Below are 23,121 nucleotides of genomic sequence, written 5' to 3'. Positions count from 1 at the left end.
TCTGGGAATGGATAGTATTTTTCACTGTAAGACTTTCAGAATTATCTTAGATCATTGTATTGCTGAGAACAGCTAAATCATTTACAGTTAATCATTGCACAATATTACTGTGTACAGTGTTCTCCTGATTCTGCTCATATACTTTGTATCAGTCCATGTGGGTCTTTTCAGGCTTTTTTTGGAAAGCATTTGCCATTTCTTATAGCATAATATTATTCCATTACAATCACATAATACAATTTGTTCAGCCATTCCATAATTGATAGGTTTTCTTTCAACTTCCAGTTCTTTGCTACCATAAGAAGAGCCACATACCACATATTTTTGCCCACATAAGTCCTTTTCCTTTTTAAAAAAAAAATTTTTAAAGACATGATTGGTCTCAGTTTTTTTTTTAATGTAGGAAAGATTTATTTTATATTCTAGCAAGAATGGGTGCCTAGACTGGTAGACACACCTTTGAAACTCTACAGACAGTATTTTATTGCCTATTCTGAAGCACAAATTCCTCCCTTGATTCCCCATTAATTGGGTATTATAGAAGTTAACATGAACTGGTCTGTTTTACAGCTAGGAATTCATATATCTATAACATCTCAAACAATAAAGTAAGACACAGCAGTCAAAATGTAGTGAAAAGGCCATTCAAAACAGAGCCTCATTTTCTTCATCTTTAAAATGGGGATACCAATAGCACTTGACTCATGAGATTATTGTGACTATCAAATGACATTAGGTATGCCTAGTATTTTGCAAATCTTAAAGCAATGCAGAAGCATGATAACTGTGGAAATATGTATAGAAGAATTGCACTTGCTTTCTAAGAGAGAGGGTAGGAGGACGGGAGGGAGAAAAAATTTGAAACACAAGGTTTTGCAAAGGTGAATGTTGAAAACTATCTTTACATATATTTTGAAAACAAAAAGCTATTATTTAAAAAAAATAAAAAAGTTGGAAGACAAAAAAAACAGTGCAGAAATCAAGAATTATATATTTCAGGGGGATATATGTTGATGATGATGATGATAGTGATGACATTGTAAGGGTAGTGAACAATTTGGTGAGGGAGATGTATATATTGGTCAAGATAGAGAGAAATTAGAAAATGGGAAAGGTATTTTGTAAACTTCCAGAAATAGTGGAACATTCTACAATTACCAAAGAGATAATTTTTTTAAAAATCCAATTTCATTTCATTTTCAGATCCACATTTTTTCCCTCTCACTTCCCTCTTTCTCCTTCTCCCCACCCCCATTGAGAAAGTAAGAAAAACAAAACCCATTATAAACTTGTAGAATCAAGTAAATTTGTATTACCTCCCCCATTTATATATATACAGAAAGAGATATGAACATGTCTCAATCTACATTCCATCAATTCTTTATCTGGAAATAGGTAGCCTGTTTCACCATGAGTCTTTTGGAATTGCGGTGGTTATTGTGTTGGTGAGAGTTCTTAAGTCTTTCAAAGTTTTTGTGTTTACAATACTATTGTTATTATATAAATTGTTCTCCTAGCTCTGCTCATTTCATGTTGCACCAGTTCATACAAGGTTTCTCTGAAATTACTCTTTTTTATCACTTCTTATAGTACAATAATATTCTATTACCTTTACCTTAACTTGTCCAGTCTTTCTTTAATTGATGAACACCTCCTCACTTTCCAACTCTTTGCCATTTACAGAAAGAGTTGCTATAAATATTTGTATACATATAAGCCCTTTTTCCTCTTTATTTGATTTCAAAGAGGCAATTATTAATAGGGCTGTTTGGGAGCTAACTATTAAACCTTTTACTATTGAGTAGGATATGGCAAGAAAATCTAAAGCTCTCCTAGTGAAAAGGGAATTCACTGAAAACAAAGCAGGAGGTCTATTGGGGCTGACAACACAATACTCAGTAGGTCATGACCTAAAAATCACCATCTTCTCTAGTGACCTTTCTTAACAGCCTGTAGCTGACAGTATTTAGTCACAGTGGGAAGACTGCCATCACTTCTGCAAGAGATCTAAAATGCAAAGCCTCCATCATTTTTTAGAGGACATTCATACTCAACTGGAGAAAAACCCTTGAAGTTCTAGCTGAGTCATATTGCAGAAGTAACAAAAGAATAGCAAATAACTAATGTGGAGAAATGTATTGGTCAATTTTTTTCAGTCATGTCCAACTCTTAGTGATCCCATTTGGAGTTTTCTCAGCAAAGATACTAGAATGGTTTGCCATTTCTTTCTCCAGCTTATTTTATTGATGAGGCACTAAGGCAATCAGGATTAAGTGACTTACCCAGTATTACATAAGTAATAAGTGTCTGAGACTCATGAAAATGAGGGACTCCAAGCCCAGCAACCTAGAAGAAACCTAGCACTTGGAGAAATGAGAGTATTTATTGAGAACATCAAGGAACCTGCTTTTGTCCCTCTTTGCTTGAATGCTAACAGCATAGATCAGGTAATATGAACAATTCAGAGATATTTATACACAAATTCTTGCTACCCTTCAGGATTAGGGAGGCAAGGCTTCGAATTTTCTGTTACATTGAAAAAAGCTGCCCCAGAGGGTAGCAGTTAAAGAAAAGAGCATTTGCTTGAGGAACAGATGGAAGATGGCAGACAGATTCAAATGACCAGGGAGTTACTATGCAATAAAAGCGGAGTGGTGCCTTGGAATAGAAGCAATATGCACTGGCACCCCTGCCATGTAGGCTGGCTTAATTTCCCCCTAAAAGCAAAAAGGCTGTTCCTGAGACTTGATTGGTTCAGGAGACTATGGCTTCAGCTTGAATCAGTTTCCCCACCACCCAGAGCATAAAAGAGTCAGATCCAAATGTCTCCATGCTATTGCCAAATAAAGAAACTTCTTTATATTAAGCATTTGTTGCTCTCATTTGTGAACCTTAACTAAGGGACCAGCTTGAGTCAGGCCTGACCCAGAACATACCTATCTGACATATTACTGATGGAATAGCAAAGATAGCTTTTTGATGACTGGGAATTGATAAGACTGGTCAAGAAATTAGTCAGTGGACAGAAAGAGAAAAATCAGAATTTAATTCAACAAGCATTTAATAAGCATGTACTATCCAAGGCACTGAGAATACAAAGTCAAACATGACACAGACACTGTCCACAAGGAGTTTATAGTCTTTTCTTTTTTATTTATTTTTTAACACATATAGCTTTATGAATCATGTTGGGAGAGAAAACAATCAAAGCAAAAGAAAAAACTATTCAAGAGATAAAAAAAGAAGTGAACATAGGATATGTTGATTTATATTCAGTCTCCTTAATTCTTTTTCTGGATGCAGAGGGCATTTTCTGTCCAAAGTCTATTGGAATTGCTTTAAATCACTGAACCACTTAGAAGAACCAAGTCTTTCATAGCTGATCATCACATATTCTTGCTGTTACTTTGTATAATATATACCTGATTCTGCTCATTTTGCTCAGCATCAGTTCATATAAATCTTTCCAGGCCTTTCTAAAATCAACTTGTTCATCATTTTTTAATAGAACAATAATATTCCATATCTTCACATACCATAATTTATTCAGCCATTCCACAATTGATGGGCATCTACTCATTTTCCAATTCTTTACTACTACAAAAAAGAGCTGCCATAAATATTTTTGCACATGTGGGTCCTTTTGCCTCCTTTATGATTTCCTTGGGATATAAATCCAGTAATAGTACTGTTGATCAAAGGGCATGCAAAGTTTTATAGCCCCTTTGGGCCTAGTTCCAGATTGCTCTCCAGAATGGTTGGATCATTTCACAACTTCACCAATGATGCATTAGTGAAGGGGCTTATATTCTACTAATCGGGTCTAACTTGTATACCGAACAGTTTAAAAGGAAAAGTTATTTCTAGTAGAAGAACATTAATGACCAGCCCCATCAAGAAAGGCTTCCTGTGAGATGGCACATGAGCTGAGCCTTAAAGGGAGCCAAGGATCCCAAGAAGTAGAAGTGAAAAAGAAGAGTTCCAATAATAGAGGATAACCTGGAGACAGGTGCTGAAGTTGAAGTTGAAGATGGAATAGCGACAGTAGGCTGACCATATGTCTAGACTGCAGGGGTCCTCAAACTTTTTAAATAGGGGGCCAGTTTACTGTCCCTCAGACTGTTGGAGGGCCGGACTATAGTAAAAACAAAAACTTTGTTTTGTGGGCCTTTAAATAAAGAAACTTCATAGTCCTGGGTGAGGAGGATAATCGTCCTCAGCTGCCGCATCTGGTCCATGGGCTGTAGTTTGAGGATCCCTGGAGAGCGTAGGGTACATGATGGGGGGTGACATGAATAAAACTGGAAAGAGAGCCAGAAAAGAAGTTTGAAAAATTTTAATTGCCATAAGAGAAATTTGTATTTTATCCTAGAGACAACAAGGAGCTCCTAAAACCTCTTGAGGAAGGGACTGACATCATCTGATCTGTAGCTTAGGAACACTGATATGGCAGCTCTTTGGAAGATGGTTTGGAGAAGAGAGAGGAAGGCAATTAGGAAGTCACTGCAAAAGTCTAGAAGAGATGTGATAAGGTCCTGAAATAGGGTAGTGTCTTATGTGAATGCAGAGAAGAGGAAGGACATCAGAAATATTATAGAGGCAAAACTGACAAGATTTAGCAACTGATGGTTGGGACAGGGATAGGAATGTGGGGATAGCCAAGAAGAGTGGAGAATGACTCTGGGGAGCAACTATGTGGTGCAATGGATAGAGCACCAGCCCTAGAATTAGGAGGACCTGAGTTCAAATGTGACCTTAGACATTTATTAGCTGTATGACTCTGGGCAAGTCACTTAATCCCCTGAAAAAAGAATGACTGAAAACTTGAACCCAGGTGACTAAAAGGATGGTGGTGGCCTTAATAGGAAATAAGGTAGTCAGGAGAATTATAGATTCAAGAGAAAGATTAATGAGCTCCCCTTTGGACAGTCTGCATGGAAGATGCCTATGGGACAATCAGCTGATATTCAGCAAGCTTTGGAAAATGGAACTTTGGAGAGAGATAAAAGCCAGATGTATAGGTTTAGGAATCATCTGCATAACAGATAATTGAACTCTTGGGAGCTCTTTAGGTCACTTAAAGTATAACTCAACCCCCAGGGTCTTCTACTGTCCAGTTATGAATTCTTTTTAGCGATGAGGACTCAGATGCTGCGAATCTATTTTCACTCAAGCAGTTATACAGTTTAACCAACACCAAGGACACTAACAGGGAAATATCAAGCCCCCTGTTGTTCTCAGAGAGTTGAATCTCCTTGTCATTTGCTCCCAGGAGGATCTAACAAACACCTGCCATCTGTCATTCTACTCACAGCCTCCCCAAGAGTAAAAGGAAAGCCATTTAGGGAACTTGGGGACCAAGACTAGCACCTGATACTTTTCTTTTCCTCTTGTGTTCTGATACTCGCAGAAACCTCTGATCCTGTCCTCTGATTGCTACTCAGTGTGGTTAGGTTATGAGGCTGGGCTGTTTGAGACACCAATCAGTTCTTGCTGCCTGTTTATGGATAGGGGAGGAGTGAGATTCAATTGAGAAAGACTCCCAAGCCTGTCACCATGTTCTTCCTTTTGAGCCTCCACTCTGTGAATATCTTCTTAACTGCTTCCTACAATTTGTCTTCTCCCTTACTCTTTGGTGCTTTTTGTATTAACCAAAGCTTGTTTGGCAAATTAACATTCAGAACATGTATGGATGAGACTGCTCTTTATATCTGCGTCTTCTATATGTTCTCCCCTCAAAGGCACATTTACACTCCCTAAAAATCATATGGAGCATACCAGAACATCTATGATCATATATCATAAACATCATGGCTTAACATTTAGCAGTCATTCTAACTATATAATGAAGCCCAAGATCATAAAACCATGTAGTTAAATATCTTGTCCAAGATCATGATTACACTATTATCTAAATATAGCATTCAAAACAGAAATGTGGGCAGCTTGGTAATATTGGTGTGCAGTTAACAAAATACAATACAATATAATACAATTCAATTACATACTTATAACACTGCATGTAGGAAACTAAAGAAATAAATCTTATACAAGAACTAGATGCAATTAAATATAGCAGCATAGTATTTGATAAAGTCAAAGATGCTCACTCCTGGAGAAGGACACCTCTTTGACCAAAAACTTATGGAATTGTAGAAATAGCCGTCTGACAAAAATTAAGTTTATGCCAACATTTCTTTTTTTTTTTTAACCAGTAAATCCTATTAAACATTTATTTATTAATTTATTTATTTATTTATTTATTTTCAAAATATATACATGGATAATTTTCAACATGCATTCTTACAAAACTTTGTGTTCTAATTTTTCCCCTCCCTTCCTCCTACCCCTCCCTTAGATGGCAAAGTGATTCAATATATGTTAAACATATTATGCCAACATTTCATACCAGGTAGCACAATAAGCTCCGAATGACATTTTTTTAAAAAGGAAGGATAAGCAGTTCCTTTTAGAACTGTGACTAGAAAGAGAATTGTTAACATGACAGAAGCGATGTTAAAAGACAAAATAAACAATTTTGCCTATATAAAACTGAAGAGCCAGCTGGATGGGGGAGGGGAGAATCAAGAGCTAACAAAGGCACATTGTATAGAGGAAATACATTTTACTCACAGCAAAAGAAGAAATCTAAAGGGTTAATAGGAGCCCGTAAATAGATACAGAAAATACCTAATACACTACAGCTTTTCTCTGAAGGGAACTGGATGGGAGAGTGCCAGAATGATAACACATACTCTAAATTCCTAGCCTATAGTTTCCTACACAGTTTCTCTGAGATATACAGTACCATGCTGTGATGTGGACTCCTTCCAGAAAGCACTTGGGCCTGCTGGACAACTCCCCTCCCATTGCTACACCTGCATTGGCCAAATAACTTGTTTCCTCAATTCATGGCTCTGACTTTTATTCTTCTTCTCCCTGGAAAGAGGCTAAGTGTGCAATCTTCTTTTTCCAAAAGGCAAAGTGCTCAGAAACTTCCCAGGAGGGATTTAGCATATTAGGTGACCAAGTAGATAGATTGACAGCTCTAGAGTCAGGAGGACTTGAGTTCAAATTCTGCTTCAGACATTTACTAGTTCTGTGATCCTAGGTAAGTCACTTAACCCTGTTTCCCTCAGTTCTTTCTCTGTAAAAGAAGCTGGAGAAAGGAAATGGCAAACCACTTCAGTATCTTTGCTGAAAAAAGTCCAAATGGTGTCACAGAGAGTTAGATACAACTAAACCTACTCAACAAGAAATTGATGAATTTGGATTCAGAGGACCCAAGTTTTAATTCTGCCTTACCACTTTTATCTTTGTGTCTGTGGCCAAGGCATTCTCTGATTTATTTCTTTTTCACTTTAAAATTAAAATTACATTTAAAAATTTTGAATTTAAATGCCACCCACAAAATGAACATTCCATATACACAGCAGAACACAAGAAGAGAATTATATATGAAACTAGGACTCTCCATTTCATATTGCTCGCTTTGATGGGTGTATGTATGTGTTTCAAGGTTGTTTTTTCCTGACAATAATATTGTCTTTGCAGTATATCCTAGTTTATTCACTTTATTCTTCACCAGTTCATACTACCCAGGAGTCTCTGAAATTGCCTCTTTTATCATTTCTTAGGGCATAATGATATTCCATTATATTCATATACCACAAGTTTAGGCATTCTCTAAAAGATTCTAGTTCTTATCTCCTCCCTCCCTCCTTCTCCTCTCCCTTTAATCCCCTTTAAACCAGGACATTTGTTTTGCTTTTACCCATTTCCTCTGTGTTATCCTTTCAACAGCCCCCTTAACTTTCCATTCTCACATGTTTCCCCCTGGCATTTGATGTACGTCTGTATGCTGTGTATTTTCAACCCTCTTTTGCCAGTTTCACAAAAGAATGAGGTCCATCTGATGTTTATTCTCATCAGCCCTCCCTTCATATTTATTTCTTCTCATTTAACCTCATTATGCGTTCTACTCCTTCTTCTACATTCATGTATTCCTTTCACTGTCTTTTCTCTTTCCCTCTTAAATCTCTCAGAAGAGAACTAATCAACCACTCTGAACTTCACATTTTCCTTTTTTAAAAATTTATTTTTAATGTTTCAATAAAACAAGCATATCTATAACCCAATGCAATAAAAAGATGGTTGCTCATGAAATTGCAAATCTACCACCTACAACTTGGTATTCCTTTCAAATATACAACAAATTTATCATATAAATTTCATTCTTTTTCTTATTTAACTCCTTTAACTTTGAATAAGATGCTGAAGAGACACTTGTTTCTCCTCCCCTTATTAAATGTAGCAATACTTTTAGGTTTCCTGGGGCTCTTGTGCTTGTATTTCAAAGTTCTTACTCAGCTCTAATTTTTTTTTCATTAAAAATGCCTAGAAGAAATCTATTCCATTAAAAATCCATTCTCCCCCCACCCCCATCCTGGCTTTGCATCTTAGTTACTCTTGGCTATGAACCAACATTATTTGCCTTTTAGAATATTGAATTCCAAGGTCTCCTATCTTCTTTGTATCATTTATAATCATCATCGTCATCAGTGAGCATTTATTAAGCACTTACCTTATGCCGGGCACTGTGCTAATTTCTATTGATACAAAGAAAAGTAAAAACATTGTCTCTGACTTCAAAGAGTTCCCATTCTGATGGAGAAAAAACATGCAAATAACTATGTATATGTAAGATGTCAATTGTGAGGTACTCTCAGAGAGATAGTACTACTGGGGAGATAAAGGAAAGGGACTGGGAAAAGGTTTTTGAAGAATGTGGTCATTGAGCTTGAAGTCATGAAGGAACTAGAAGACAGAGATGAGGAGAGGGAAAATTCCAGGTGTGAAGGAGAGCCTCTGAAAAGACAGAGTCAGAAGTGACTCATGGGAACAGCAAAGAGGCTAGTGTCAATGAATTATAGAATATATAATGAGGTGGAAGGTGTAAAAAAAAAAGGTAGTAATGGGCCAAGTTATGAATGTATATAAAATGCAAACAGAAGATTTAAATTTGATCCTGGAGTATGAGTTGGGGGTGGGGGTCTGGGTGACATGCTTGGACTTGTGTTTTAGGAAGATCATTTTGGCAGCTGAGTGGAAGTTGGACTGGAATGAGTTTAAGACGAATTGGGGGAGACCAATTAGAAGGCTATTTCAATGGTCCTAGCCATGAAGTGATAAATGCTTGTACCAGTATGGTAGATTTTTGAGAAGAAAAGAGAGCATGGTAGGGGAGATAATGAAAAAGTATAAAGGACAGAATTTGGAAATAAATTAGATTTGGAATAAGTGCATGTCAACACTCTACAGGAAGTGGTACTTTCAAAAGTTCTAGGCAAAGGTCCATCATCTTGTAAATTTAATAGGTTGATCCAGCAGTTTCCCTCATGAACTCTATACACATGTTATGCATATATGCCAGTACATGATTTTTTCTTTGAAGATGATTCTACATTCAATGCAGCCTTTGAAGCTGAGATGCAACAAATATAGCTCCATTCTCTGCTGCTTGTGCTAATTTTGGTTTAACAATGAACACTAAGGAAACACAGCGCTCTGAGACAGCACCACACCATCCATATGTGGAACCATCGGTTATAGCAGATGAAGTTTTGAATGCTGAGGATAAGTTCACTTACCTTGGCAGTATACTTTCCAGACTTCCACATCGATAATGAGGATGAAATATTGCCAGAACGATGTTTGGGAAGCTCCAAAGGCAAATGTGAGAGAGAAGAGGTATTAGACTAACTATCCAACTGAAGATCTGCAGAGTCTTGTGCTGATCTCATTGTTGTATGCTCATGAAATCTGGACAGTGTACCAGTGCCATGCCAGGAAACCAAATCACTTACATTTGAATTGTCTTAGGAAGATTCTGAAGATCACTTGGCAGGATAAAATACTTACTAGACACTGAGGTTCTTTCTTGAACTAAACTGCCATGCATTCAAACTCCACTGCAGAATGCAACTCTTGTTGGGCTGGCCATATTATTTGAATGCCAAAGGTATGCTCGCCAAAAAGACTATTTATGGAAAACACAGAGGGTAAGTGCTCACATGGTGGTCAGAAAAAGCGATACAAAAATACTCTCAAAGTCTGCCTTAAGAACTTTTGAATTGATTATGGGACATGGGAGACTCTGGCTAGGATTCCTCAGCAAGTTGTGCCCTCGTTAGAGAAGGTGCTGTGTTCTGTAAGCAAAGCAGAATTAAAGTAGCTCAAAAGAAATACAAGATGCACAAATTTAGAAAACTCATCTCAAACGTTCACACGGACTATTTGTGCCCAACCTGTGGTAGAGCATTCCAAGCTTGTATTGGTCTGATCAGCCATTGTTGGACCATAATTCGAGTCTAACCTAGTGATGTCATTTTGGTCCTCTATGAGAATGAAGGACAACAACTGCATATGTAATAAAATTCAAAATCTGTCTACAACAGATCCTACAAAAAGCACAACTATTCCAGGGCCATACAAGTGCTGCCTGATAATTTTGGACCCTTGACCAAGAAAGAATTCTAGAACTTGTTTGAAGTAGATTTCACTAACCAAAAAAATAACCAACATATTTAGTAAGTGTGGAGCCTGTGTTTGCTGTGTTTCAAGAAAAGTTCCACCAACTTGTACCTGAAGTAAATGAGAATAAGAAAAATGTTGGAACTTGTGTGTACTTTGTCAGTTTATCTCTAGTAGAACTTAAGGAAGAATATAAGCAACATCCAGGTAATGATAGATTTTTTTTTTTATTCAGTAGACACAGGTATATCCAACCAAAAGCCAGACAGCTTCAATGGTTGCCAATGTCTTGTGGGAGATATATTTCTCTGGGTATAGCTGGATATAGAATTCAGTCTGACCAGGATCAGGATTTTGAGAGCAAGATATCCAAGAAGTGTTAGCTTTGTCAGGAATCAAAAAGTCTAGAAACATCCCTTACTATCCTCAAAGAAATCTTCACTCAAAACATTTTAATCAAATACTACTGACTGTGCTGGGAGGATGGAGAAAAGGGAAGGAAGACCTGAAATCTAACTAGAAGGCTCAATAGGATTGGCAAGTGATATTTCTAGTGTAATGAAACAATGTCATCAAGAATGACGTCACAGATTTTTTACCCCTTATTTGCTGATGTTTGGGTTGGAGCTCTGTTTGTCTAAGGATGAATGCATGAGCATTTCTCATGAGATAAAAACATAGATCCTAATAGAATCACTTAACTTTTCAATGCCCCAGGGAATTCTCTAAGACTAAAAGTTGCAAAGACATTGCTGAGCTGCATTGGTAAAGGAAGTTTCTTTCTTTTTTTTGGGGGGGGGGAATTACTAATGAAATAATAGATGGAATAAGAGAAAAAGAAAAGGAAAAGGAGGAGGAGAAAGAGGAGGAGGAAGAGAGAAGGAACAGGAAGAAGAAAGAAGAAAGGGAAGGAGGAGGAGAAAGAGGAGGAGGAAGAGGAGGAAGAGAGAAGGAACAGGAAGAAGAAAGAAGAAAGGGAAGGAGGAGGAGAAAGAGGAGGAGGAAGAGGAGGAAGAGAGAAGGAACAGGAAGAAGAAAGAAGAAAGGGAAGGAGGAGGAAGAAGAGGAGGAGGAAGAGGAGGAAGAGAGAAGGAACAGGAAGAAGAAAGAAGAAAGGGAAGGAGGAGAAGGAGGAGGAGGAGGAGGAGGAGGAGGAGGAGGAGGAGGAGGAGGAAGCAGAAGTCATAGAAGAGTGGCCCAGAATGTATAATGAAAATCATTTGTCTTTTGTGATCTTCTCCACCCCTTGTTTGTCTCCCCTAATCTTTTTCTTTTTTTTTAACTGAGGCGTGGGGGTTAAGAGACTTGTCCAGGGTCACACAGCTAGGACGCATTAAGTGTCTGAGGCTGCATTTGAACTCCGGTCCTCCCGACATGAGGGTGGGACTCTCCCCACTGCGCCATCTAGCTGCCGACATCTGTCCTTATCTTAGATGTGAAAGGTGTCTTAGGCTCGCTTTTGATTCTTTTACGATAAGATTGTTTACGTTAAGGCCGCACAGTCACGCTGTTACGAGAGTACGTGGTTAATCCCATTTTCCGCCGCGCTGCTCTCGTTTAACCAGGAGCCCTTGTGTGGTCAGCTCCCCTGGGTCTGTTGCACTGATCTCGTTTCCGCTTCCAGGGCGATCTGGATTAGGGGATAACTGCCAGCCTTCCTTTTGTATCTTCCCCTTCCCCTCCCCCCCCCGCCCCCCCCGCCCTCCCCTCCCCTCTGCCCCCCTCCCCTCCCCCCAGTTTTTTCTCCTTGAGGCGCTGAACCTTTTACAATGTGGCTTCATGTTGCAGCAACCCTGAAAATGAAATTTCTGATAGAACTGTGAGAGAGAGGGAGAAGGGAGATATTTTGTATATACCAAAGAAACCCCGTTTTCTTCATCTGAGGAATGGGGGGCCAGACGCAAAGCAGAGTTGGGAGGCACGACCCTTTGGGGCTGGGGTTCAGCAGGACACCATTTCTAAAGCAAGTCGCGGGCGCCACCCAGCGGTATGAACATAGTGGCGCAGTCTCTCTGCTATGCCGGATCTCGATCTGCTTAGCCTCTCGTGGGGTACACTGGGAACTGTAGTTCTACGGCGCCCGAAGAGTGGTGTTGATGAAGGATCTTATGGGAATTGTAGTTCATAGTACCCGGAAGAGGGTCAGAGAGAGAGAGAGCGGCTTCAAAGCAGGACCACGACTCCCGTGGTACCCTACGGCAGATCGCACCTGCGCATTGGGTCAGGGGGTCTGTCAGTCTCTGAGGCCCAGGCTGTGAGGCTACTGCTGGGCCGGAACGGGGCTGGGGAGTTCGGGGGGGGATAGGGGGGTAGGGGTACCGGGGAATAGGTGAGCGGGCCTGAGGCGGGGGCGGCCGGCGCCATGTCGAGGCAAGCGAATCGAGGCACTGAGAGCAAGAAAATGGTAACCGGGAGCGGGGCGTGGGACCTGTGCCGGGAAGGGGGAGGGGGAGTTCCGGAGCTGGGGTACTAAAAGCGGGAGGAAAACGAAGAGGGACAGATGAGAAGAGTCAAAGGGGGAGGGAAGTGAGGCGCTGAGGGGAAAGGGAAGGGGAAGCTGAGGGAGCAGAGTGCGAGAAGGGGCGGCTGAGGGGGAGGGGAACTGCTGAGAGAAGAGAGGCTGGGGTGCTCAAGGGAATAGGATTCGGAAGGTGAGGGGGCTCTGAAGGTAGGGGAGGGGGAGGGGCACGGAAGGAAGCGGGGACGGGAGAGAGTAAGAGGCGCTGCGAGAGTTGGGGGGAATCATACCGATATCTGTATGTTTTCCCTCCTCTCTCAAACCGAAGCTCCTTGAGATCAGGAGAACATTGTGCCTGGAATGCAATGCTGGGTGATTGAACGGAGCATCGAGATGTCAGGGGGTGCTGACAAGACGATGGCTTCGGGATGGAGGGGTGAAGAGAGCTGGGGCACTGAGGAGGGGAGGGGGGAGAAAGGGAGCAGGGGTCATTGGGGGGTGCTAGACTACACTGGCACTGCCAGCTGTGCCGAGAACTTCCCGGGAGAGGAGGCTCCTGTTGGTTAAGGGGCGGTAGAAGGGGGAGGGGAGACTCTGCCATACGGTATGCCCTTGTCAGGGATGAGACAAGTCAGGACTGTTGACATTAGGAAGGACTTAACTTCCAAGACTGAGAGGAGAGGTGCTTGTAATGACAACTGGAAGGAGAAGGAAGAAGTGCCAATTGGAGGCTCAGGATAAGGTCTGAAATGGGAGCAACAGGATTAGATGGCTATTTCTACTTGAGAGAAGATGTATATGGAAACGGGAGGGGAGGCTTATAGAGGGGGAATCTGTTATGGGGTTGGAGGAACTGGAGAAGAAAGTCTGGGAGGCTGGAAGGGAGTTGACTGAAACAGGCTAGGAGCAAGTTCCATAATTGGAGCTTGATCCAGTAGGGTCCAACTCATCATGACCTGATTTGAGGTTTCCCTGGTAAAGACAGTAGAGAGGTTTGCCATCTCCTTCTCCAGCTCATTTGACAGATGAGGAAACTGAGGCAGACAGGGTAAAATGATGTGCCCAGGGTCACACAGCCAGTAAGTATCTGAAGCCAAATTTGGACAAGTTCTCCTGACCCCAGGCCTGGCACTCAATCCACCGTGCTTGCTAGCTGCCTTGTAATTGGAGCTCCCATGGCGACCAGAGAGCAAAAGGAGGGTCTGTAATGTGACTGAGGAGGGGGTTCCTTTCATGAATTTGAGAACAGAGGTTTTATGCATATATGAAGGAGGGGATATATCTATGGAAAAGCAAACGTCTTTATGAGAATCAGAACCCTTATCTCAGGGCCAAAGGGCCTTCCACATTGTTCTTTTTTTTTTTTTTTTTTTTTTTTGATTGTGGCATATTCTACCTTTTTTTCCCCCTCCCTCATACTCTCTCCTTTTATTTATTTTTTTGATATATAAAAAACTAAGTGCTCCACAGTCAAGGATCTCCAATCCATGACTGGATTGTTTCACTCCACTCTTGGTGAGATAGTATACCTTCACCCAGCATCATGAGTAGAGAGAAACCCAGGACCTAAGAGATCAGAAATCCTTATTGTGACAACATCTATTTTTAAAACTTATACTAGAAATATCTCCTGGCTTCAAATTCCATATTTATATGATATAAGTGAGATTTGTATAATTTGAATATTTGCATAATGTAAGTGGGTTTGGACAAGAAGATGTCTAATAGCTCTACATATATGATCACACTATTTTCTTTTAAAAACAATGAGTTTTTATCATCACTCTTAAAAATCTTGCGACTGATTTCATTGGGAGAAAACAAGATTTCTTTTGGAATTTAGTAGCAGAAAGTGGGAATACAAATGAACAGTTGACTTTTCCTAGAGATGATAGGTGACAGCTAAAAGAGATGGAGTTCATTTAACTTGGAAGTCCAGTGCTCCAGCTGGAAGTACAGCAGAGGATTGTTTGCCGCTGCCTGGTTTTTAAACAGTCATTCCCCCTTCTATCCTTCATTGCTTGGGGAAAGTAATTCATACCTATAGCACTCACTATACAGAGGCAACTGTCTAAATATTGATGTGGGCTTAGATATGATACTTTTCAAACTTTTTGGTATTGTGTCAGCAAAAGTTTCTTCTGCTTTTTGTGATACTTATTTCAGCCTCGATTACCAATTCTTTTGTAGACCTGGAAAACTAAATTATCCTCTTAACATGGTTTCTTTTTTTATTTTTTTGCATTTGAAAGACAAAAGCGATTCACTGGCTATTTCTGTCTGTCTATGACTACTCTCTAATCCCTACTGAAAAATCAGCCAGTGACCTTAATCACAGCCATTTCCATTTTTTATTATTAGTAACCTAAGTTTATAATCTTCATCCCTCAGAGATCAGAGTTGTTGGCCTTTGAGGTCCAAGACCTGAAGAAGGAAAATGGATGGGTGAACTAGAGAATGGTCCCTGGCAAGGGACCATCTTTATTTACCATCCTACTCTACAAACAGGGGAAAATAATATCCTTAAAGTTATTGTTCTTCATCTGTAAAATGGGGATAATAACATTTGACTTATCTCACAGATTTGCTATGAGAATTGAATGTTGGCCAGTGCTGGATTGATTTGTTCCTACATTAGAATGATGGTTCCAATACTGGCTCCAAAAGGCAATTAATCATTCATACCAAGCTCTTTAACTTTAGGGGTAGGAACCCAGTTTCACTTGGGAGGAGTTAACTGACAAATAGCAAATTCTTAATGCTCCTTTTGACAGCCTAATTTGTGCCACTCAGAAGCCCTCAGAAAATAACATATTTACATTTTAAAATGTGAAAAACTTGAATTCTTAAGAGAAGACCAATGAGGGTGGGGAATAGAGAGTCAGAAGTTAGGGGCCTCCATCTTAAATTGGGAGAATCTGATTGATATTGAACAAGATTTTATTATCTCTTGGTACCTGTTGTTCTTGGCAGGGAGTTGGGAACAGCAGCATGAATAAAATGCTTGTTGCCCTCATGTGAAAAGTGTAAATGATATGATTTGCAGATTACTTGGCATCACCATGGACTGGGGCTTCTGATATTAAGGGCAGATATCCCAACTTCAGGTTATTAATAATGAATGGAAAGCTCTCATGACTTAATGTAGTAAGGCCAAACCTTTGGACTGGTAATTGCTGGATGTGCTCCATCCATTCATGCCCAAGGCTTACAAATGCCAGGTCTTTGACTTTAATTTTTTAAAAATGTCTTTCCTTAATGTCTGTCCTTACTTGCCATATTTGGTAAAAGTCTCCTGGAGATGCCCTGGTTAGAATTTTTCAGTTGAGTTAAAGAAACTTTATGATTCTTAGCATAACTAAATCAGACATTCACAGTTGGCTCTAATGTGTTAGGTGTATCACTATTGTTATGGTTAAACTATAGAGAGAGAGTGATTAATTAGTAACAGTAAAGTTGTGGGAGATAGTCTTGTGAAATAGATCACTGGATCCCAGGAATTCAAAGATCTAGGTTATAATGCTAGCTCTATAAATAGCTATATGAGCTTGGTCAAGTTACCTCCCTTTTCCAGGCTTCAGTTCCCTCAACTCTAAACGCTGGTACTTTGTACTTATAATTTCATCATTACAGATGTTTCCTTCACCAATGTAGATCCTGGATCTTTCATGTCTTCTCATCCCATACAATACTTGTATTTTCTCACAAATTATATCTAAAAGATCTACTCAATGAACTAAATGCTTTCCTCTTGTACTTTTAATATCTTGGAAGCACTTATGTACCACATGGATAATTTCTCTGTGCTTCATTCTTGCTTCATGACCCGCCTACTTTCTTTTTAATTCATGAAGATCCTCAGTAATGCCTTTCATGACACTTCTAATATATAACTCACCAGTAATAACATTTTTACAGCCTACTTACTCCTATCATGCCTCTCTTCATTGCCTTTTAGTTATTTGTAATTTTGATTCTGCCAAAACCATGATGTTCCATGACTTGTAACCATATAACATCACTAGGAGAATATTATATTAAAGAAACAAGTTTTTTGCAAGAATAAGCAAGTAGTTTACAATTTCCCAAATGAGATTTACAATATCTTTTCCTAATCAGTTATGAGTTTAACACCTGTCTAAGGTATATATTAGACTAATTTTATTGACTGCTAGGCAACTGTATGTCATAATCTGAGAAATATTATTTTTAATCTACTTTTGTTTTCTTAATATCTATGGTTAAGCCAGTCTCTTTCATTTTGGTGTGTATTTTGCTGAAACATCATATTGGAGTAGGACTTTCATGGAGGTCATCTGCAAAGTGAGGGTACCTGTTTAACTTGTCTTATGGGAATATTATGAGAATCTACTGGAATAACATTAGAAAGCTTTCTGAGAAGAAGAAAGTTTTACCATTATTAATGGGGAAGCAGTAGGGCAGACATATAGTGAAAATGAGAGACAAGGCATAGTTCCAAGGGTACATTATTTCTCCATCAAGATACTAACAGAATTGAAGAAAAGTCCCCTACGTAAATCTTTGGAGACCTAAATAACATGGCACCTAAATAACATAAAAAGAGAAGGTATGGAAGGCCAGTTAAAGGGGTTCCCACACTTGTGAAATCAGGGACTCTTCAAAGTAATAATTGACATTTATTTAATAATTCAAAGATTGAAAAGTTCTTTATATATACACTCTTTTGATCCTCACAACAGCTCTGTGAGGTAGGTTCTGCCAATAAGATTAAACCTGTTTTATAGAGGAGGAAATTCAAAGAAATTGTTCCTTGTCTATATCACACAGATAGTTTCAAGAATAGCTGTTCTTTCCCAGTTCTTTTTTTTCTCTTAATTCAAGACCAGCACCATACTGTGGATGTCTATAAAGTACTAAATACTGTCAATTCACAGTGTAACTCTTATTCTAAAGCATAACTTTACTCATGTAAGATGAGACAAAGCAACTGAAGTACTCCTCTAACCTAAAACCTTCAGCATTGTCCTTAAGTATCTCAATTCCAGAGCCTAAACCTCAGAATGACAGTTCTCTAAGCGCCTTAATTAATTCATTCATTTTCCAGTTTACATGGGGGCTTATTGGGTTGACTTCTGTTTTCAGCCCTGTTTTTTTGTGACTTAGTGATGCAGATTGTGGTCTTGCCCATGTGTCTCTCTGTCTTATTTAACGCTGATATTGTCTTTTTTCCCTTCTTTCCACCTGCCTGCTGCTTTCATTCTGTAGTATTGGTATTTGCCATTTCCTTTACCTTCGGCATCTCTGCGTCTCATGGTAGGTGATAGATTTCTTCATCTATCTGAGAAAAGAGTTGCCGTGATTGTCTGACAGCTGTTGTTGAAAGGCATTCAGGGCAACATTTTGAACTGGATCAAAAATGTTTTCAGTTGTTGCAGCCCTTCCCTCCATTGCTTCCCCATCCTGTTCCCAAACTGCACAGCTTCTAGCATCACAACACCCAGCAGTCCAGTGCATGACACTCTTTGCCACCCAGGAAACATTGACGCTCTACGTAGAGACAGAGGGAACTTGTTTTTCCTGATAATGTTTTTCAGGATGAAGGCTATGATCTGTTGTCGTAGAGAGTGCAGGTAGCCCTGGCCTGATTTCCTTCCCTCCTGACTAGCAGTGCCTTTTGCTGTCCAAGGACTGGAGCTGTCATAAAGACACTGCAGAGGCTAAAGTCCAGTTATTTGGACAGGCTTTCCCTGGGGACTCTGAAGAAACCATTCAAATTGCATGCTAATGAGCAGAGGATGATTGACAAATGATGGAATATTCAGCAATCTTCCAATGCTGACTTGGAGTAATAGTCCAAGAATACACCAGGGGGAGCCATGGTTCGTCTCTTGAGCTAGGGTAGTCTGGGGCTGAGCTCTGGGCTCTGTACCAGGGGATGGCAGCCTCTGCTTTGTGGAATCCAGCCTTGGCCAGTAGTTCGCATAAGTTGTTGGCACTTGACTGCTAGACAGGAGCTCTTGGGCAAAGCGCCCTCCTCCACCCTTTCCCTAAATGAGCCTAGCCCAAATTCTACTGGGTTAGTCCTGGGCAGGGTACTGGGTGTCCCGGCTCACTGCAACTTTGCTGGAGTTGACTTTTTCTCTCAGCAGACAGGTGACTTTCTTCTGAAGCCCGAAAGTAGCACCAGTGTCTTTTACCCCATTTACACAATCCTTTATTTTTCCCGTGCTTGGTACTGACTGCCTTTTGAATCTCATTTAGAGTTCTGAGCTTTTTACCCTGACCTATGGAGCTCTGGTCACCCAGCTTTGCAAGGACTACGAAAATGATGAAGATGTGAACAAACAGCTGGACAAAATGTGAGTGAGTTAATTTTGAGGCAAGAGCTTCTATTCTTTGGGAAGCTGGGGGGTGGGGGCAGTACCCTGTGTACTAGGACCTTATTGTCCTTCTGGAACTTGGCAAAGGCTCCTTTGAAGCTGTTCTCCTCCAATGCTAGAGCTCTTTGATTGCATTCTCACTAAGTAGATTTATTGTGAAGTTTTGGAATCCTTTGTTTTGCTCCCAAGCCCTGACAACCGCATTCAGGAGATTACCCTGTGATTTGTTGTCTGATCATCTTTTTAGGGGCTACAATATTGGTGTCCGATTGATTGAAGATTTCCTGGCTCGGTCAAATGTTGGCAGATGCCATGACTTTCGGGAAACAGCAGATGTTATCGCCAAGGTCATCTCTCTCATGGGCCCCAGGCATTCTCTCCTTCATTCTTTCAGAAACAACTCTGGCTATACTGCATTGCTAATTAATAGCCATTTTAGTTGCAGAATCCTTTGTGTTTTACTTCCAGAACTTCTGGGAGCTGGTTAAGGGATGGCTAAGTTGTAAGAGTTGTGAGACATCTCTGAATTCTAAAATCCTTAAATCTTCAACGTGGCAATTCTCTGGGGGGGTCAGTCATGGAAAGAGGCTCTTGCTATTCCAACATGGAGCCATCCTCCTTATTATATGCATCTATCAGGCTCAAATGATTGTGAGAGCACCATCTTCCTTACACTTTAGAACCAACATTGGTTTTTCCATTTAACTGATGAAGTGATCTCCTATATAGAGAAAACAATGTGCCCAGGGTGATTCCTAGGAAAAAATGCCCAGCATAACCCAAATTCCCCATTGTCAAGAGAGAAACATAGGTAGGGGTGAGAAAGCTACCCCTTGGGTCTTAGTAACTATGACTATTTTCTCTGAATTTTCTTCCTGTATTTGCTTTGGGTGGTTATAATGCTTGCCTATATTTTTCTTCTTTTTTTCATCTAGAATGTTTGAGAAACTGTGAGCAGTTCTTTCCCCCAAGAGCTTCATTCTGCAGTGTGTTACCCCAGAGGCTATAGCCTTGAATGGGCAGAAATATTTTTCCATTAATTATTTCTGGAGGGTGAATCCTCAGCCCAAAGCTTCATTCCCCTGCCTCTTATTCCCCTACATTGCCAGTGTAATTACCTTAGCTAGAAAGGAAGGAAGAGAAAGGAGGATCATTCACTGTTCCATCTTTACCCCTGCTACTCTATATACCTTTAATAGGTAGCATTTAAAATGTACCTGGGCATCACCCCGAGCATCACCAACTGGAGCCCTGCTGGTGACGAATTCTCCCTGATCTTGGAAAACAATCCTCTGGTCGATTTCGTGGAGCTTCCTGATAACCACTCATCCCTCATTTATTCCAATCTCCTATGTGGGGTGTTGAGGGGAGCTCTGGAAATGGTGAGTGCAACTTTTTCCTTCTGGAAAAGGGGCTTTAGTAGAGAGGCTGCTGACCTGCCCAGGATTTTTCTGCTTTAATATCGGGCCTCCTTCCTTGACTGCATTTGAGGTCAGAAAGCTTCCTCCAAGCCTTGCCCCAGGGTACTAGTTAGCACTGATTGATTTGATGTCTCCTTATGAATATGAGGGGACAGATACCCTTTCTTTTCTGGGGGACAGTTTATGGTCTCTTTGTTTATGGAGAGAAATTAAGAAGGAAGGGAATAAGCATTTATGTAGGGTGTACTCTGTGCTTTTTACAAATAGTATTCTATTTCATCCTCACAACAAGCTTTCAATGTAGGTTTCATTACTATCCCACTTTATAGTGAAGAGAACTGAGACAGGTAAAGTGACTTGCCCAGGATTACATAGTAAGTGACTGAGGCTGGAGTTGAACACAAGCCTTACTGACTCGAGTCCTAGTTCTCTATTCTCTGCATCACCAACTGCCTTTGACAAGCTGTGAAAGGCTGTGTTCAGGTTCCAGTCTGATGCAAGTCACCATCTAGAGCTGTTAGTGGTGATTTTTCATTGAGGCCATTACATCTAAAGATCATCATCACTGACATGGCATAAATGGAGACATTTTCTAAAGAGTTACAAAGAATGCCACATAGACATACTTTTGGAGGGAGCCTGGGAACAGTCTTGAATCTTTACAGGAGTGAGAAGATAGAAGATATCAGGGTTAGTCTGTGAAAAAGGCCCTGGCTTCCTAGTAGATCGGAGGTCAAAGATTAGAAACAGACAGTTTTCAAAAGCAGAATTAGAGACCATCACCAACTGTATAAGTCACTTATAATCAGAAATAAAAATTAAAGCAGTTCTGAAGTTTCATCTTGTACTTATCAAATTGGCAAAGAAGTCATAAGATGGAAATAGTCAGTGTTGGTGTCACCCCAAGTAGTTAGACACACTGATTGGTAGATTAATGGAATTACAAATTGGTCACAATATTCCAGAAGCAATTAGGAATCATGCAAGCAAAATCATCCCCCTCGTCCCTTTGACCCTGAGATCCCCACTAATGAACATGAGCTGTAAGATCAAGAAAGTCAGGTAGGGCCCAGAGAAACCACAGTTTTGGTTGCAGATAACTGTGAACAAGGTGAGTACCCATGAATTGGAAAATGACGGAGCAAATTCTAGTATATGAATGTAGTGGAATATTATTGCACCATAAATTAGGATTAATAAGTGTTCTGAGAAACCTGGGAAGACTTGTATGGACTGATGCAAAGGGCACTGAGCAGAAATGAAAAAAAACAATGATGAAATAATTGTGAGAAAGGATTTCAATGAAGTGAGAAAGCTCTATGTCTGTAATTGTAAGTTTTCATCTCTGTGCCCTAAAAATCCACCTCTTCTTGTTAAGAGAGGTAAAGGGGCTATTGAGGCTGTGATTTCTTGGGTGGTTGGGGTAGTTGCAATAGCTGAGTGATTTTTTTTTTTTTATTACAAGGGGAAACTCTCTGGGAGGGGTAGGAGTGAAGAGGGTGTATATCCAGAATTTGCTGATTTAAAAAAAAGAAATACCAAGAAAATTTAGCATTTTCAAAGTGCTCTCATTATGACTACAGCTTTTGATAAGTTGAGGTGGACAGTCAGGCCTTCACTCTGTGAAGCTGTAAGCAGACAGCCAGCTCTACCCACATCCCCATTTTTCCTCTCTGCACAGGTCCAGATGGCAGTGGACGTGAAGTTTGTTCAGGACACACTGAAAGGAGACGGGGTAACAGAAATCAGGATGCGATTCATCAAGCGAATTGAGGATAATCTCCCTGCAGGAGAAGAGTAATCATTCCAGGGGCAGTGGAGCTGACCAGCTGGGGCACCTGCTAAATCTCAACCCTCCCAGGGTTGTAAAATCAAAGTGCCCCCACCTTAGAGAACTCAGTGACTCTTTAAGATGTTATATATTCTTCTAATCTTGTTTCCATTTTCCATGCTAATAAAAAACAGACTTGTGTGATATATTCCATTTATCTCACAAGTGTGTGCTACTGATCTCACTCTGCACAGTGGGTGCTTGTCTCATACTCCAGAGAGAAAGCCCTACTCTTTCCTCTTTCCCAACTGATAGAACGGAAACTTCTACACTTCTTGGATTAGAAGGAGCCCGCGTTAGCGCTATATTCCTGATTGAATTTTCCAAAGCAAAACCTTCTGTGACCCTATTGAGAGAAAAGCCTGGTGCATCTGTCCATTCCTATAACGTCTGTGCCCTCATGGGAGTCATCGGCAAGCTGGGTGGGCGGGCACCTGGAAGGGGAGGAGGCTCTCAATTCTTGGTGACGCTCAATATTGCGGGCCAGGAAAGACAGAGCCAGCAGTGCAGGAAGCA

At 40.3% G+C, this 23,121-nt stretch overlaps 1 protein-coding gene across 2 annotated transcripts; it reads left to right on the top strand.

The window, feature by feature from the left end:
- Positions 1-12,823: 12,823 nt before the first annotated feature.
- Positions 12,824-22,789, top strand: TRAPPC3 (trafficking protein particle complex subunit 3). Of its 2 annotated transcripts, none has more exons than XM_051987684.1 (5): positions 12,824-12,937; positions 19,235-19,332; positions 19,601-19,700; positions 20,553-20,735; positions 22,456-22,789. In XM_051987684.1, exons 1-5 carry the CDS (start codon positions 12,896-12,898, stop codon positions 22,573-22,575), a joined length of 543 nt encoding a protein of 180 aa, XP_051843644.1. In that variant the 5' UTR covers positions 12,824-12,895; the 3' UTR covers positions 22,576-22,789. The 2 variants fall into 2 exon arrangements, with proteins under 2 accessions (XP_051843644.1, XP_051843645.1); XM_051987685.1 differs by lacking the exon at positions 12,824-12,937 and adding an exon at positions 18,268-18,286.
- The last annotated feature ends 332 nt before the right edge of the window (positions 22,790-23,121 follow it).

Source organism: Antechinus flavipes, chromosome 3 (assembly GCF_016432865.1).
Source record: "Antechinus flavipes isolate AdamAnt ecotype Samford, QLD, Australia chromosome 3, AdamAnt_v2, whole genome shotgun sequence".
NCBI classification, from domain to species: Eukaryota; Metazoa; Chordata; class Mammalia; order Dasyuromorphia; family Dasyuridae; genus Antechinus; species Antechinus flavipes.
The sequence above is the reverse complement of the archived record's forward strand: the minus strand, read 5'-3'. Positions and strand labels throughout refer to the sequence as shown.